At 24.9% G+C, this 18922-nt stretch overlaps 1 protein-coding gene across 4 annotated transcripts; it reads left to right on the forward strand.

Annotated features, from left to right (window-relative positions):
* Positions 1-12: 12 nt before the first annotated feature.
* Positions 13-18449, forward strand: Gro (TLE family member transcriptional corepressor groucho). Of its 4 annotated transcripts, none has more exons than XM_074259780.1 (15): positions 13-394; positions 1198-1603; positions 3964-4067; positions 4405-4468; positions 4927-4971; positions 7403-7465; positions 7582-7668; positions 8136-8168; positions 8241-8687; positions 14607-14660; positions 14736-14939; positions 15032-15262; positions 15348-15415; positions 16238-17222; positions 17949-18449. In XM_074259780.1, exons 2-15 carry the CDS (start codon positions 1568-1570, stop codon positions 18054-18056), a joined length of 2529 nt encoding a protein of 842 aa, XP_074115881.1. In that variant the 5' UTR covers positions 13-394; positions 1198-1567; the 3' UTR covers positions 18057-18449. The 4 variants fall into 4 exon arrangements, with proteins under 4 accessions (XP_074115881.1, XP_074115883.1, XP_074115882.1 ...); XM_074259782.1 differs by having other exon boundaries at positions 7603-7668; XM_074259781.1 differs by having other exon boundaries at positions 14-394; positions 7594-7668.
* The last annotated feature ends 473 nt before the right edge of the window (positions 18450-18922 follow it).

Genomic DNA, 18922 nt, shown 5'->3' on the forward strand with positions numbered 1-18922 from the left:
AAAATAAAAGAAAAGAAGAATATACCGTGCGCACACGTTAAAAGACGCCATTATTGGCCTGGGTTAGTGTTGGTGGTGTTGCTCGTGTTAATCGTGTTGGTTTGGTTAGTTTTCGTTCGGTAGTTCGGTTTTCAGTTTTCGGTTAGTCGTTACCGTGATGCCGGTGTGTGAACGTTTACTCCTCGTAGTTAGATGTGTTATATAATTTAAAATCTTCAAATTTAAATTAATTACTCAAGAAATAATTAACTTTTAATTTATAAACTAACTCAGTATTTTTTTTGCATGTGTTTTTTTATTTTTTTTGCACGCCATTAAATAGCAATTGTAATTAAATTAATTAATTGTGGATAGATACATTTGTTTACAATGTTTTGGATTATTTAGCTTTTGGGTAAGTGACAGTTGTTTTAAATTTTTTTTTTTTTGTATTTTAATACTGAAATTAAAAGACACTTGACAGTTTTTAGATTTTTCTTAAAAAATAAATTGATTTTAGAAAATGATAGTAAATTTAGCTGTCACTTTACAATTGTTTTAATTTTTTTTAACAAATAAATTATAGCAAAAAAAATTATTAAAAAAATAGACTTGTAGAAATTAATTAAAAATTTTTTGAATTATTTTTATTAAAAAAATTAATTAAAAAAAATTCACATGCAGAAAATTAAAAAAATTACACGTGCAATTTTGTAAAATATGTTTTTTCTTCAATTTAATTAATAAAAAAAAAATTTTTAATTAATTTAGAAGATATATTAGAATTTTAATAATTTTTTTTACAAATAAAATATGGAAAAAAAAATTGACTTGTAGAAATTTTTTAAAATTAGAAATGACATTTTTAAAAAATAATTTTCTAAATTTAGTTTATTTAAAAAACAAATTAATTAAATAACTGTCAAGTGTCAGCTGATTTAAGTGTCATGGCAGAAAAAAAAATGATAATTTTTATAAAAAGTCAAATTTAATTATTTTAAAATAAATTTTTGCTTTTAATATTTTTTAAAATATAAATTATAAATTAAAAAAAAAAATTTTACAATTTTTTATAAAAATTTCAAATCATTAATTTTGTCATAAATATTTAAATATTTTATTTAAAAAATTAAATAAAAATATTTTTGTAATTTATAATTAATAATTAATAATCATAATAAAATTGATAATAATTTTATTTTATTTTTTATGTTACAGATTACTCAAGTTCGGTAAAAAAATAAAATAATAAAAGTGAAAATTGTGAAAGTTTTTCTTCAAAAAATTCGGACAAATTTGTCACAACCCACAACAGTGATTATTAATAATAAAAAAATATTAATAATTAATTTTAGTATTAGAATCTTAATTATGTTTAAGCCGTATGGTTTTGATGGTGACTTAGATCGATTATCAATATCCTGTGGTTCAGCTGAGTAATATGCTCAATAACAATTGCATTATTAACACACCGTTAACAGTAATACTAACAAATTGGTATAACAATAAACTTTTTTAACAATGCAATGATCCAAAGTAACTCAGTCTATATAATTTCTTTAATTGAAAATATATTTTGACAATTGAAATGTACTCCGCACCGGCGAGACATCCAGCCGCTCCCGTAAGTATACTTTTTATTTATTATTTAATATTATATATTTTTACAAAAGCTACGAATTGAAGTAATATAAAATAAATAGAGAAAAAAAAATGATAACTTGAGGAGAGTGAAGAGAAAAGCTGGGGGTTAGAACAAACAATTATCCTGTCTCTCAACCCTCCTTATCATGGTTCTACGCCCCTTAAACTCAGTAAATACACTTACCGAAGGGTGTGAAAAAAAGTCTTTTTTTATTTTTATTTTTTTATATTTATCTCTTTAAAATTACACAATTTTTTTTTAAGCTATTAAAATTATTTATAATTTTATATTGTTGCAATTTTCGATAAATACACTGATAGAAGGATTTATTGCAAGTGTCAATAACTGAGTCTTTTACCTTCGGGTATTTTTAAAGATTATTATTACAATTTTAATACAAATTCTGTTTATAATTTTAATTGAAAAAGAAAAAAAAAAAACAGTTGCGATATCTAACATGGTTGCTGAAAAATTTTTTCTGACAAATCTTTACGGTTTGAGCAGTTCTAAATTGAATGGCGAAAAAAATTTTTTTATACGCCCTTTTAGCATAAAACCCTATCTAGCTGCTGTAATACGCTCTTTTGTCATTTTTAAATTTTAATAAATATTTTTTAATATTCAATAAATATTTGTTTAGAAGGAAAGAACATTTATTAAATCCTATGATGTTAAAAAATGATTAATTAACATTTAATAAAGCTAATTACATATAAACAAATCCTTCTATCAGTGTCCTTAAAAAAATATTTAAAAAAGTACAGTGTAGGCATTAAAAAAAATTGAGGTAAAATAAAAAAAATTTATCGACTGTGAAGTTGAGCATAAAAGAATATAAAAGTCCAGAGAGGAACTATATATATATACAACGTAAATTAAAAAATAGGAGAATAAAAATTTTTTTTATCCACGAATGACAATTGCTAATCAAATTACGTCCGAGCTAATTGTTCGTCGAATTGCCAGAGACGAGAATGAAGTAAATTAAAAAGCTTTATGCTCGAAGCTTTATTTTTATTCCATTTTAATAATTTTATGTTAAAAAAAAAAAAACTACAATAATATAATTATTAAAAAAAAGAAAATTATTAATGCTAAATAATTTTTTTATATTTATTTGAAATTAATGTAATTTTTATTTTTATTTTCTTGATCTTACAAATTAATTAGTTTCAACCTCGACTATCGTTCTGTCTACCTTTTCACAGTTTACACGGACAAAGATATATCTCGGTAGAAAAAAGATACCCTGTTTGAGAAAAAAATATAATAAAAGAGAGTGAAAAAGGGTGAGTAAGTAAGTGAGATAAAAAACAAAAAAAAAAAGAGAAGAAATAAAATCAAGTAATGAAGATAAAAATAAAGAAAATAAGTGAGAAAAAGAAAGCATATCGATTCGCAGATTATTGGAAAACGATTGTATATATATATAGATACAACAGTCTACTCACCTTTATAACCCTCTGTGTGACTCTTGCTAAGATAATGAGATTCAAGTCAAGTATTTAGTAGACATTGTTACTTTTTTTAAATAAAAATCATTTAATTATTAAAATAAATTTTTGTATTTTTAATAATAAAAAAAAAAATTTTTTTTTAATTAATTGATGATTTTTATTAATGATTGCAACAAGTGTCCAAACTACCCGGTATGAGAATAGAGTGATAAATGATAGGATGACAGATAAAGAGAAAATTTTAAATGAGTCTGTATGTGTATGTATTAACTAAAACACGAATACTAAATTTAAACCCTCTGTGCGATATATATTTATCTCTATCGCAAGCCACGTGGATCAACAAGTGGCCAAAATCATTCTCTGATAAAAATTAAATAAAATTTTATTATTTATTTTTTTTTTTAGTATTAATTGATAAATTAGCAACCTTGTAGTCACTGTGTGACTTCAATGAGAACTATAAATAAATAAAATTTTGCTTTATTAAATTAATGATTTTTGTTAAATCACACTGTACTTTTTTTACTATTGATGTTTTTAAAGATATAAGCTCATCTTGATGTTACACTCTTCAAGACCTTTCATTTGAGTACCCACATGCATTTTTGATATATTTTTCATATATACATATATATAAAATATATAAATATATAAAAAATTGATGTGGGTACTCAAATGAAAGGTCTTGAAGAGTGTAACATCAAAATGAGCTTATATCTTTAAAAATTTCAATATTTCACAAGACACAAGGCAATTTTTTAATTTAACCATAAAAACCCATTTTATCATATAAATACACTGGCCACAAAATTTAGCTTATCCTCTTAATAATATAGATCATGACTTATTATTTATTAATAAATTATTCTTTGTCAACAGGGTGCTGGTGGAGGTTCTGGGGCTGCGACTGGACGCACAAGTGTTGCTGAAACATGTGAAAGAATAAAAGAAGAATTTAATTTCATTCAACAACAATATCACACGTAATTATCAATTATTTTCTTTTAAATTAGTTTAAAAAAAATTTTTCTAATGAAAGTTTTATAAAATATATTTTTATTATTTTTAACTTTGACCTTTACAAATTATTTTATATTCTATCTCCTTTATCTACTTTATTTTTTTATATATATATATATATTTGCTTTATTTCTTTCTTTATACTTTACTTCCCTTAGAGGGTTGCCGTGAATTTAAAATGTTGAAATTCCCAAGAGTAAACGTGCGAGAGAGACTTATATATAAATGTGTACATAATAAAAAATTAATATTAAATTCATCAGTTTAATTAAAAAAAATTTTTTTTTTAATCTTTTACAGGCTTAAGCTCGAATATGAAAAATTAGCGAATGAAAAAACTGAAATGCAGAGGCATTATGTTATGGTAAGTATTTTTATTAATAATAATAATAATAATACTAATTATTATTAATAAATTATTAAATAATTATAAATTGTATTTATTAATAATAATTTTCCAAAATTTAATATTAACATTTTTAACAATTTAATTATTTTTATTTTTAAAATTTTGAGTATAAATAATAAAAAAAAAAAAAGTAATAAATATTACACACTCATATAAGATAGTCCGATGATTTTAATAGACATGAATGCTGTCATACAACAGTATATATACATATTTATTATGCTTACAGGAAATTGAATGCTATACAAGTGAAGTATATATTGTTAAAAGCAGTTGATGTTAGTTTACTTCTATTTTGAATAACCTTCTCAAATATTATTATTTTTTAATTTAATTATAAGTAAAATTTTGTTCTTATTTACTTAAAAATTAAATCCAATTTTTAATAATTTTTTTTGTTTATTTATTTGCAGTATTACGAGATGTCTTATGGTCTGAATATGGAAATGCATAAACAGGTAAGATGAATTTTTTTTTTACTAATAAATAATTAATAAAATAAATCTTTGAGCAATATATTTTTTATTTCACTTTTATTTTGGCATTTAATTCTAGTTTCTTGACAATTTGCTTAATGTACTTTACACCCTATATAGCAAGCAGCAAGCAGCAAGCAACCACTTTTGTTACTTGTTAGCCGACTAAATGTGAATTTGTTGGCTGAATTCCAATTTAAAACTATTCTCATATACTTTTAAATACTTATTTTTATTATTTCGTTTTATATTAATAATATCTACTGTCATATAAAATTGATTATAATTTATTGATATTAATATTTTTAAGGTGTTCCAGTTTGAAAATTAATTTTTTAAAAAATAGTAAGTCATTTATTTTGAGAGTAAGAATTTTCATCAAATTTCTTTCTTAAATAATCATTTAATATTTTTATATAATTCCTAATTTATGAGGTGGAAGATTTTTTTATCTACGAGTATAACTTTAAGAAAAATTAATTAAACTGGAAAATTTTAATACATATATAGATATATATTAATTTATATATACTTGATTTTTTTTATACTCTACTTATTACACCGATAAAACCTATTCTACTTTATTATCCAGTTATTCAAAGTTACGACTTTTATTAATTTATTTCCAATAAAAAATTAGAAACTTGAGAAAGATATTTCGATAATAAAGTTATTTTATTTTTTATCAGTAGTTTTTCCAAGAACTTTGACATTTTTAAACTTCCCGCTTTGAAAATTAATTTTTTTAAAAAATACCGAGTTATTGATTTCGGTGGAATTTTGAGAATAAGAGTTTTTTTTATCAGATCTCGAGGTTTTGAGGTCTTAGGAAGCTGTTCCGACTATTCCCGGCTGGACGTCCGGCCGTGTGTATGTATGTAAATAAAATTTTGCCGTAGGATATCTTTGGAACGAATCAACCGATCGAGATGACCGACACGGCGTTCTAAAGTGTTCATTGAGACTTCGATCTGATTAGATTTTAAAGTCAATCGCCAGAGCCCTTTCAAAGAAATTCAAAAAATAAAAACTAAAAATACATTTTTTTTAAGTTTTTTCTAAATAACTTTCAAAATATTTGACTAATCAACTCCAGACATCAGCGACACTTTTTTGTACTTGAAAAACTAAGTCGAATGCCGCCAAGCAAGTCAAAATCGAACGACAAGTTCAAAAATTCTAGCCCTTAAAAAATTTCTAAATAATCGTTTGAATTTTTGAGCTCGAAGAGCTCAAAATTAGTTGGAATTTTTTCAAGCGAAGCTTGAAAAAAATAACAAAACATTCTAGAAAGACCGCTTTTTAAATTTCGAAATAATTATTTTACTTTATAGCATGTTATTAATTTCTTTTTGTTCGTTTTAATTTACCATCAAAAAGGTCCGTAAAAAAATGATTAAAAAAAACTAATCGAAAAGCTTAAAAAAAATAAATAAATAAAACGAAAACGAATAGAAAGAGCGACGGAAAAATAGTTATTTCTTTCAGCTGAATGTGTGTAGGATGCACATGCACTATAGTGCAAGCATCGACGTATGAACGAACGAACGATTCTCTCAGTAAACGAATGGGTGCTAGGGCAGGATGAAAAAAAAAAAGGGGGGGGGGGTTTGTTAGAGGGTGAGGCGAGGCTCCCAGCGAGATGAGGGAAAGTATAGATATATTTAAAAAATAAAAAAATAAAAGATAGCATTGAGATTAGTAACGGGTAAAAAAATCGATGTCATCGTTGCCATCCTCTTTTGCCTGTAGACCACTGCAGCAAACCCTTTATTTTTTTTTTATTTCTCGTCCACCCTTTTATCCCCTCACGTTATACACCTCTATCTCCAATTGCATCTTTTTTTTACTCACTAAATCATTCGATCTCACTCTAAAACAGAAACACTTTTGCGTATAGAGAAATAGTTAGAAATATGAAATAAAAATTGTGAAGATAAAAAATAAAAAACATTCTTTTTGGTTTTATTTATTTATTTTTTTTTTTCACTCTTGATGGTTGTGGATAAAAGTAGTACAAGTAAAAGAAAATAAAAATATAAAATATAAATGTATATATTGAGAGGGCTTTCGTGGGGTGGAGTGGGCTGGGAAAGGGGGTGATAGACAAAGAGGGATAAGAGGGGAAGGGAATGGAATGGGATTGAGTGAGGAGAGACGGAGGAAGGGGATATGAAGGGTAGTAGAGATAGAGATAAATGGAAAAATAAAAAATTTCAAGGAAAGAAAAATGGATGACATGTCAGGTTGGATGAGTTATATCCTATTGGTCAGTCTGTGAATGTATTTTTTATTTTTTATTTCCAGGACAAATATTTTTTTTTATTGCTATTGTTTCTACTTTTTATTTTATTTATTATTTTTTTAATGCCAAAATAAATAGCAATTTTTATAACTTTTTTTTTTTTTGCAGACTGAAATTGCTAAGAGGCTAAATGTAATCATCTCCCAAATGATGCCGGCTCTCCCACAAGAGGTAAGTTAAATATAATTAATTTTATTAATTAAAATTAATTGTAGGAGAATTTTTGGATAAAATTTCAAGATAAAAAAAATTAATAAATAAATACAAAAACATAACATGATAATTAGCATGGCTTACAGCATCAACAGCAAGTGTTAAATGCTGTTGAACGAGCTAAACAAGTGACCATGACCGAACTTAATGCCATTATAGGGGTAATTACTCATTATTTTTTATCATTGTTATTTATTATTATTTTTTTATTTTTTATTTTTTATTTATATTAATAGATTTTAATTTAAAAATTTATGTAAAATAAAATATTTTTTTTTTTAATTAAATTAATTTAATGCAATAAGAATTAAAAAAAAATTTTTGAAATATTGCATGTACAATTTTTCAAATTTTTTACAAGTAGAATTTTAAAAAAATTTTTTTTTTTACTAATTTTTCAATAAGAAAAATTAAAAAAATTTTTAAATGTCTGCTAAATTTATTATCATTATATTATCTTATTTAGAAAAATTTTTTACATTTTTTTTTTAATTGTACCTTTTAATTTATAAAATTTTTTGCACTAAAATTTTTAATAAATTTTTTGCAGTAAAATTCTTATTAAAAAAAAAGCACAATATAATTTTTTTATTAAATAAAAAATAATAATAATAATTTTATTTTTTAGCAACAACAACAGCAAGGATTACAACAATTATTAGTAAGTAAATTAAAACTTATAAATATTAAAAATAAAATGAATAATTATTAATTATAAAAAATATTATTACAGCAACAAATTCATGCCCAACAAATGCCACATGGAGGAGTAGTACCACCAGCAGCAAGTCTTTTGGGTTTCGCAAGTGCGGCCGCAGCCGCGGCGGCAGTAGCTGGAGGTGGAGTAGTGCCAACTCATTTGACAGGACCATCACCGTCGCATCCCACAGCAGCCGCTGCTTCTGTCACCGCGGCAGCAGTTCAAGCTCAAGCGTTGCTTAAATCATCAGAATTGCAGCAGCAGCAGCAGCAGCAGCAACAGAATCAACAGCAGCAGAGTCAACATCAGCAGCATCGCCTGGTTGCTAATGAAACCCCTGAAGGTCGTAAATCAATTACACTTACTGATGAACGATTGACCAGACGTTCTCTATCACCTGGAGATGATAAATTTCATTTACGTACGCCGGACATTGAAGGCGACGTTAAACGACGTAAAGAAGATAAAACTCTTTCTCATGTAAGTTATTTTATTTATTAAAAAATTATTTTAATTTATATTTATTTTTTCGCTCTAAATTTTTTTTTATTTTTAAAAATATTTAAAAAAAAATTTTTTTTTTTTAATTTTTTTGTAATCATTTTTTCAAAAAAAAATGGCTACAAAATTTTGCTTATTTTTTTAATAATTTTTAAAAAATAAAAATTAATAAATAAAATTATTTAGAACGTAAAATTAGTGGAATGGAAAGCAAGGTTTTAATTTTTTATCTAACCACGTCGAACCAATTAAAGCAGACCGTAATGCCACTAGTACAACAGAGTACTCTTTATTTTATCTTTCTTGCATACTTTATTTTTTTTTTTTTTTTAACTTTTCTTTTAAACTATTTTTCTTTTCTTTAATTTATTTTATTCTATCTATAAAGAAATAATAATAATAACAATAATTATTATTGTTGTTATAATTTTTCTTTTACTTCTGACGTTTAACGGTTGTCCTTACTCACTCACTCCTCGCGCAACTCGTTGGATTTTTTCGCGTCACGAAGCGGTGTAATTTATTTGGCTCGAGCTGCTGGGGATGAGAAATAACGAAAAAAGGGTAGGAGATAAAAAAATTTAAAACAAATAACAAAAAAACACAGCAATAACAATAATAATAATAATAAATATAAGAATAAAGAGGTGGTGGATAGCAGCAGCAAAATAAGAAAAAAAAAAAAATAGAATGATGGGATGAGGTAAAAGAAGAAATAAATTGAGGATGAGCACATAAGGGTGGTTTCGCTATATTTTTTAATTTTATTTCTTCATCGTTGATTTTTATTCGTGACATTTTATTTTATATATATATATATATATATATATATATATATATATATATATATATATATATATATATATATATTTTTTTTTTTTTTAATAAATTAGAATTAAATTGTTACTCTAATCGGACTTTTTCAATTATTGTGCAATTAAACTATTACATTTATAAAAAAAAGATAGATGCACTGATTGAAGGATTTATTTATATTTAACAAGCTTTATTAATTATTAATAAATTATTTTTTAACATCATAGAATTTAATAAATATTTAAGAACAGTTGATAAATTATTTATTAACAGTTAATAAATAATTTATTAATTATTAAAAAATAAGATAAAAGCCCCAATTATTGACACTATTAGAGACAAAGTTATGATTTTATTTTTTTTAAGCAATCAAATATCAATATCGTTGAATTTTGTTTGTGGTAATGTCTCAAGTAATGTTTTTACTAATCAATTTCTTTTTTTAAAATGATAATCACTGATATTTACTTATTAATTTTAAATAATTAAATAGAGTATCCGGATACACCAATTATTGACACCTATACTAAGCATGCGTCGAATCATCTGCTTATTCTTATTTATCGAAAGTTATTATTAAAGTTTATTAATAATAATTTCCATAAATGATTAATTACTTTTAAAAATATAAAAATTAATTTATTTAATCAGAAGAGTTCAAACTCTTACAGTTAATTTTTTAGGTTTAAGTAAAAAAAAGGCGTGATAGCGCTGTCAATATGAGATTCACACTTATAAATTATCAACTAGTTATTGAGACCCATTATTTAAATATTATAAAGCATAAAATTAATTTCGATTATTCAATTTTATAAATTTTTCATATATTGTTAATTTAAAAAAAAAAAAAAAAAAAAAAAAAAAAAAGATCATATAATTAGATGAAGAAATTAATTTAAACTCGGCATTTAAAAAAATGCTTTTCTAATCAAAGTTGTTAAAAAAATAAACGCTCGTAAGCTGGTTTGATGAACTGGTGCTAACTTTATTTTTTTTTTAATAATTAATATTTAATATTTAGAACTGACAGTAATTTTTTTCAATTTTTTAGTTAATTAGAATTTAATAAAAATTTATATGATAGTTATTTTTATTACAGATAATTAAATATATTTAAAAATAATTTAGAGTGTCAATATTTAGGGCTTTTACCTTAAATAATTATTAATTGCAAAACTTGATTAATTTTTTTTTAAATTTCTTACTTGTACTCAAAAACATGATCTATGTTTTTACAAGGTTACAAGCGAGGAAAATTAAAAATAAAATAAAATTTAGTATAAATAACTTGAGCAAACAATAAAAAAGTAAGCAAAGGAAGAAAATATAACATGTAAAAAAGGAACGAAAAGAAAAAGTAAGCTGGAGAAGAAATGGAATGAAATAGAAGTGGTAAAAGTATTGGATAAAAATATATTCAACACATATGTACTATATACATATACTTGTTTATATCTTAGCAAAAGGGAGAGGGAGAGTTTGAAAATTCCGAGATGCACACATTATTCTTTATTCTTCATATATATATATATATATATATATATATATATATATATATATATATATATATATATATATATATATATATATATATAATAAAAATTATAAAAAATGTGAAAGAAATGAAAAATGAAAAATAAACTTGAGCGTAAAGAGTGGGGATTTAAAAATGGCGGTTGTAAAAGTAAAAAAAAAGGAAAAATAGAGGTATATAAAAGGATGAATTGTGCCTAGCCGGTACGTAACAGGAGGGGTGTTAGGGGGAGAGGGGATGCCAGTGGAGAAAAGGAAAGAGGATGAGGGTGGCTATGATGACAAAACATTCGCTCTGAGCTTCCGGATGGCGAAGAGGAAAATGTCAAGGTTGGGGTAGTGTAGTGAAGGTAGGAGAAGGGGAGGGGAAAAATTGTCGAGTGAGAGAAAGATGAAATATTGAGTTTAGTAAGAATATAACGGAGGAGAGAAATCTGAAATACTGTGATAGAAGGGATGAGCAGGAGACGTTTAAGGGTGAACAGGGTGAGAGATGGTGAGGTTTATATCCATCATTTTGTATTTTTCGTAGACATAAAAATCTATACTATCCTCTGACGCTTTTATACTCTTGCCATTTTATTTTATTATATTATATTCAACCCTTTTTTCTTGTTTATGTTTTTTTTATTTTTTATTTTTTATTTATTTATTTTTTTTTTTCGTTTATTCTTGAGGATATTCACCGAGCTATACAATTATAACAAGGGACGCCCTATAAACCATATTAAAGAGTTTTTGATAATTACATTAAAAATTTATTTTTACAAAAAAATAATTAAGGTCATATTGAAGAAAAATAGTTTTGACCGAGTAAATAAGCGGAAATTTAGTGTCTTTTTTGATTGTCGATTATCAGCAATAGCTATTTTATTGAGCAATCAGCAGCAGTAGAGTTTTTTTTTTAACTTGTTTCACTTTGTTATTTGATAGCAACGCAACAACCCTTGAGCTCTGTTCAGTACCCCTTTCTTTAGCTTTCTCAATTCTACTTTTATAATAAATATTAATCTGTTATGAATGACGTTAATTAGTAGATTTTCATATAAATCTATTGTTTTTGTCCTCATGAGGCAAATTTTCAAAAATTTCGCTATTTCCTGACTCTGCTCGTCGAGCTGGTTCAAAAAAATACCATTAGTTCAAAAGTTTATGCATGTATGTATTTATATACATACGATATAATCGGCCTTGTCGCTATTATAACTCACACAATTCTTATCGGATCTCCATAAAACGTAGCGTACTTATTTTTTGGACGATTTCCAAGGTTAAGTTTGAAGATCAGCTAAATCGGTCGGTTAGTTTAGAAATTACAGCAATTATAAATTTTTAAAAATTAAGAAAAATTTAAACTTTTACTGTCTCTCCGCGTAATAACTATGAATGCGATAACTTACTAAGTTGCTGTTAATTTTATCTGAAAGCTCTATTAATAAGCTTTAATTTACATAGCTAAATATTTTCCTAGATCAATAAGTTTAAAAATGACAGCAATTTAAAAGTTTAAAAATTTTATAAAATTGTGAGTTTTAGTGGGTCTTTAAGCAATTAATATTAAATTCGATAACTTATTAAATTCCTGTAAAATTTATTTGAAAGCTTATTAAATAGGCTCTTATCAATCTATATATTTACAAAAAAATTATAAATTTTATATCTTCCGGTCTATTTGATAAAATTTTATTATATAAATTTATTTACATATTTTCTAAATTTTTATTTAAGTTTTATAATTATCAGTGATTTTATTTGAATAAATCTCCATCAATTGCCACTTTTTCTTCGACTTATAATTAATATCGGATAATAACATTGTATAAAATAAATTTGTGCAAAGAAGATAAGTTAATACATATAAATAAACCGCTATATAGTAATCTACGTGTGGTAGTATTGATTTCGGCGGTATTACAGAGTGACGAAAGAGGTAGTAGTAGTGGCAACCAGATACAGATACAGATACAGATACATAACAGACTACATAAGACGATGAGCTATACAAGCTATAAGCTCCAAGGTTTGTTTTATACTTGTATAGTTATAGCTGTAGTGTGGGGGGTTGGGGGTAAAAGAAACAAAAAATAATAAAATAAAATATGAGATAGAACCAATAAATTGTTTTTTGACATTTGTCTTGCTTTTCACTATTTATTGCTCGGAATTTATTATAAAATTTATTATAAATTTATATACAGTTATTACTTGACCTGTCTAGCTATTCTACTGTTAAATACGATACAAATGTTAAATCATCTCCGTCTATTTCACTACCCTATCCTATACATAATAGACTACTCAGCAGACCAAGAGACCACTGCACACCGACTATTATCATTATCAACCTCTTTATACATATATATATATTTATCTTAACGCTTTCATGGCCAAACGATCGTTGTGTGTATTAAGGAGAGCTCTATTATTCGGCTATACAACCCTTTATATAAACCACTTGACTTTATTATCGAATATTGAATAAAATGACGAAAATTTTTATGATATAATTATAAGATTTATTATTATTATTATTGTTATTGTTATTATTACTAAAATAATTTTACACAAAACAAAAAAATTAATTTGAACAAAAAAAAATATTTTTGAGATTTATTGTTTGGATTCGAGTAAAAAAATTTTTAATCTAAAAATAATTCGAAAAAAAAATTTTTTTAATTATTTTTTTTGGTTCAAGAATTATTTTTTTCCTAAAAAAAAAATTTTTTTAATATATCAAAACATTAAAATTAAAATAATTTATAAGGAATATATTGAATTATAATTTGAATTTTTATAATGAATTTCCTTGTAAATTATATAATAAAGATTAAGTCTTAGATAAGATGGAATTATAAGAGACGCAACCAAGCAACCACTTATAACAGGTCCTAGAATAATTGTCGAGACAAAAGGAATTTATATTTAACGATCTTCCTATCGGGAAAGATGAAATACTTGAGTAGATAAATAACGACTAACAAGAAAAATTAAAAGATTTATCTCTTTAATAAGTGATGTTATTATTTTGTAAAAATATTAATCAACGAATTTTTTGTTTGAATTATTTGTATATTAAATAAAAAAAAAAAAAAGAAAAGCATAAAATGTAAAAACTAATGGAAGAAATTTCATCAAATGGACCGGAAGATCCATCCCGACATTCTACTCATCGAGACCTTTCATTTGAGTACCCACATCAGTTTTTCATATATTTTATATATTTATATATTTTATATATATGTATATATGAAAAATATATCAAAAATGCATGTGGGTACTCAAATGAAAGCTCTTGACGAGTGTAACATCGGGATGAGCTTATAATTTAAAAAACGTCAATCGTTAAGAAAGTACAGTGCAATTTAACCGCTTAATAAAATCGTTTCACGTACAGGTGGTTTTACGGAAATAAGCCAGCATGCAAAACACACACTAGTACCTATTCATTCATTTTTTGTTTATCTCTTTAACATATATATTTATAAAAATTATTTATTTGATATATTTATGTTTAATTTTTATAATGTAAAAATATAAATTAATTTTCAGGATAGCGACGGTGAAAAAAGTGATCAAGATCTTGTTGTGGATGTTGCTAATGAGGTAATAAGTAAAAACAATTTTTTTTTTATATTTTACTAATTAAAAAAAATTAAAATAATTTTTTTTTTTTTTAAGGATGGATCATCTCAACACACTAACGGAGATCATATAGATCACCGAGAAAATGGAACATTAGAAAAAATAAATTTAACAACCAACCACGGTATTTTGTCGTCAATAAATAACAACAATAGTGGAGGAGGATCAATTAAAGATCGGCCTTCGTCTCGCAGTGAAAGTTCATCAGCACGGAGTACACCCTCACTGAAAAGTAAAGAAGTAAGATCTTGCAACCAGCAAGGCAAATAAATAAATAATAATTATTTAATAATAAAAATGTAGATGGAATTTGTTAATTAATTGGGATTCAGACAGACAAACCGGGAACGCCAGTGGGTTTGCCGAGCAAGAGCTCCCCGAGCAGTTGTACCCCAACTATGGGAGCAATCCTTGGACCTTTAACGTCGCGAGGCGTTTACCATCCGGCCTCCTCGCAGCAAACCTCACCGCAGGGATACCAGGGCTTGCACTCCCGAGGCAGTGAACCACCACAATCACCTTCCGCATATTCTAACTTATCATATTCTAGAACATCGTCATTAGTAAGTGTTTGTATTATAATTATATAATATATAATTTATTATAAATTAAATAATAAATATTAATTATTATTTATTTATTTTTAAGTTTGGATATGATAATCATGTACGTGTACCATCTGCAAATGGTTTTAACAATATACCAGGTGGGAAACCGTAAGTATTTATTTTTTTTATAAATATTGACCAATAGAATTTTTTAAAAAAAATTTAATTGAATTTTTTATTAATATCTTAAAAAAAATTTTTAAATATTTAATTTATGGAATTAAATATAATTATTAATTAAATCCAAAGTTTTATAAAAAATTTTATTAAAAAATTAAATTTTAAATAAATTCTTCAAAATTATTTTTTAAAAAATTTTTCACAGATTCTAAAGGATTATAAATTTTTTGCTAATATTAAAACTTACAATTATAATAGAGTAAAGGCTCTAAATATTGACTAGTTTAGATAAAATAAAGATAAATAAATTTATTGGAAGAGTTTATCAGCTGTAACGAGTGTTTACCTTTTTTTATAGTTTTAACTTACAAACTATAATACTTTTGTTTATAAAATATATAATAATAAACATTTAATTGTAATAATTAACGTTACAGCCGATTGCTCCGAATATTGAACATTACTTACTTATATATATATATATATATATATATATATGTATATATGAAAAATATATAAAAAATGCATGTGGGTACTCAAATGAAAGCTCTTGATGAGTAAAACATCAGGATGAGCTTATAATTTAGAAAATGTCAATATTTAAGACAGTACAGTGCAATTCAAAAAAATTCATTATTTAATAAAGTAAAATTGTATTTATTTATAGTTTATTAAATTAAATTTTTTAATTGGTCAATATTTAGTAATTTTTTAAGATTTTTATTTAATTAATTTTTAAGATCAGAATATTTAATCAAATTTAATCAGATATATTTTACTTTATAAATATTAATTTTTTTATTTTTACAGGGCATATTCATTTCATATGAACGGTGAAGGAAATTTGCAACCAGTACCTTTTCCATCCGACGCCCTAGTAGGCCCAGGAATACCCCGGCATGCCCGACAAATAGCAACATTAATCCACGGAGAAGTAGTATGCGCTGTAACGATATCCAACCCAACAAAATACGTTTACACAGGAGGTAAAGGATGCGTTAAAGTATGGGATATGGATTGTTCATCATCATTATCTTCTAGTAGCAGTTCTTCTTCTATAACACCATCAGCGCCAACAACAGGAGCAGACGCAGCATTAGTAGCAGCATCAACACCACCACCAGCAGCGCCCGCGCCTTCAATAAAACCAGTATCACAACTAGATTGTTTACAGCGAGACAATTACATCCGCTCTGTAAAATTATTGCCAGACAACAGGACGCTGATAGTTGGTGGTGAAGCAAGCCAATTGAGTATTTGGGACCTAGCAAGTCCCACACCTCGCATAAAAGCTGAGTTGACTTCAACAGCTCCGGCGTGTTACGCGCTTGCAATATCTCCCGACTCTAAAGTCTGCTTCAGCTGCTGCAGCGACGGCAATATCGCAGTCTGGGATTTGCAGAATCAATCTCTGGTCAGACAATTTCAGGGACACACTGATGGAGCCTCTTGCATTGATATTTCTTCCGATGGGTCCAAATTGTGGACTGGAGGCTTGGATAATACTGTTAGGTCCTGGGATCTACGGCAAGGCAGACAGTTGCAGCAACATGACTTTACTTCACAGATATTCTCCTTGGGCTATTGTCCTACTGGTGATTGGATCGCTGTGGGAATGGAAAATTCTAATGTTCAAGTTATTCATGCTGATAAAACTGATAAATATCAATTACACTTACATGAATCTTGTGTGCTTAGTTTAAAATTTGCTAACTGCGGCAAGTGGTTTGTGTCCACGGGTAAAGATAACTTGTTAAACGCCTGGAGGACTCCTTATGGTGCTTCTATTTTTCAGGTAATTTTTTTTTTTATATTTTTGAAGGGTCATTCTGGTTCCCGCGCTAAAAAAAAATTTTTATCATAGAAATTAATTTGATATTAATTTTTTAAGCTAATTATAACAAAAAAAAATTAATAGTGCAATTTTTTTTAATTTTTTAGGTAAGATACAAGATTTAGTTATCAAAATTTAAGGTAGATGGGGCTAAGTTCCGGGATTCCCCGGAAAAATGGGAAATTTTTTTTGGTTAGGATTGAGTTTTAGTTAAAAAAAATTATTTTGATAATTATTAGGAAAATCAAAGGAATTTTTTGTTAAATATTAAACCCAAAATTGGGAAGAAATAAATTTTTAGATTAAAATAGTGCAAATTTTTTATACTAATTATTACAAAAAAAATTAATAATGCAATTTTTTTAATTTTTTAGGTTAGATACAAAATTTAGTTTGAAAATTTTAAGGTAGATGGCGCTGAGTTCTGGGATTCTCCGGAAAAATAGGAAATTTTTTGTGGTTAGAATTAAATTTTGTTTAAAAAAAATTATTTTGATGATTATTGGCAAAATTAAAGGAATTTTTGGTAAAATATTAAATTTTAAACCCAAAATTGGGAAGAAATAAATTTTTTTAAATATTATTACTTTAAAAAACTGTAAAAAAAATTTTTTTTTTTAAATTAAAAATCAGAATGACCCCAAAAAATATTTTATTTTATTAATAATTTTATTTTTGTTATTTTAGTCGAAAGAGTCATCATCAGTTTTGAGTTGTGATATTTCAACTGACGACAAATATATTGTTACCGGTTCTGGGGATAAAAAAGCAACTGTTTATCAAGTTATTTATTAACGTATAAATGTGTAATATACTTTTAGATAATTATTTGATAATGAAAGTTATTATTAAATTAAGGTTTGTAAATAAATTATATATTTAGATTAATTAACACTACTATATTAATGAAATTTAAATGCCCGATTACAACGATTAATTATTTAATATCTCAAAAAAAATTTTTTCTTTCTAATATTTTATTTCGCTCAAAAAAAAAAATTATTTAATGTTTAAATTAGAAAAAAAAAAAATCATTAAAAATTTTGTAAAAAATAAAATAATCATCTATATAATTATAAAAATAATGTAAAAATAGAAAAAAAAAATCAACTAAAGTCTGTGATCAATGATTAATCGTCGTATTGAGATCACTTTATTTAAAATAATTTATTAAGGCACTTTCTTAATATAAATACGATGGATAAAAAATTGTAATTTAATTTTTTTTTAAAATAATTTTTTTTTTTTTTTTTTTTATTATTAAAAATTAATAATTAAAAAAAAACATTTATTGTTTTGCGAATTTATTTTTTTACGACAAATAATTACATTTTATTTAAATTGTACAATATTTTAAAAAGTAAAAAATCATTAAAGAAAAATTAAATAATTTTCTTATGATTTAAAATTTATTTACATTTTTTTTAATTATTTTTTCAAACTAAAAAAATTTATTTCTGATTTAGAAAAAAAATTTGAAATTTCAAATTAAATTTCTTAATCAGAAAAAAAAAATATTGTAAATATTTTTAATTAAAAATTAAAAATTAAAAATTTTTTTAATTTGTTTTTTAAAAATACTAAAATTACTTTTATTAAAAAATCTAAAATATACATAATAAAATTTCAATATTTATAAATTTATTTATGATATTTTAATA

The sequence above is a fragment of the Cotesia typhae genome, unplaced genomic scaffold (genome assembly GCF_013202065.1).
Source record: "Cotesia typhae breed Kobodo isofemale line unplaced genomic scaffold, CoteBio_Ctyphae contig_20, whole genome shotgun sequence".
NCBI lineage: Eukaryota > Metazoa > Arthropoda > Insecta > Hymenoptera > Braconidae > Cotesia > Cotesia typhae.

What these genes read in the sequence shown, in the direction of transcription:
- Gro (XM_074259780.1), top strand. Translation starts at nt 1,568, where the DNA reads ATGTACTCCGCACCGGCGAGACATCCAGCCGCTCCC. An exon ending in AAGATAAAACTCTTTCTCAT is followed by an intron (nt 8,688 to 14,606) that starts GTAAGTTATTTT and finishes ATTAATTTTCAG; the next exon opens with GATAGCGACGGTGAAAAAAG. An exon ending in ATTCTAGAACATCGTCATTA is followed by an intron (nt 15,263 to 15,347) that starts GTAAGTGTTTGT and finishes TTTATTTTTAAG; the next exon opens with TTTGGATATGATAATCATGT.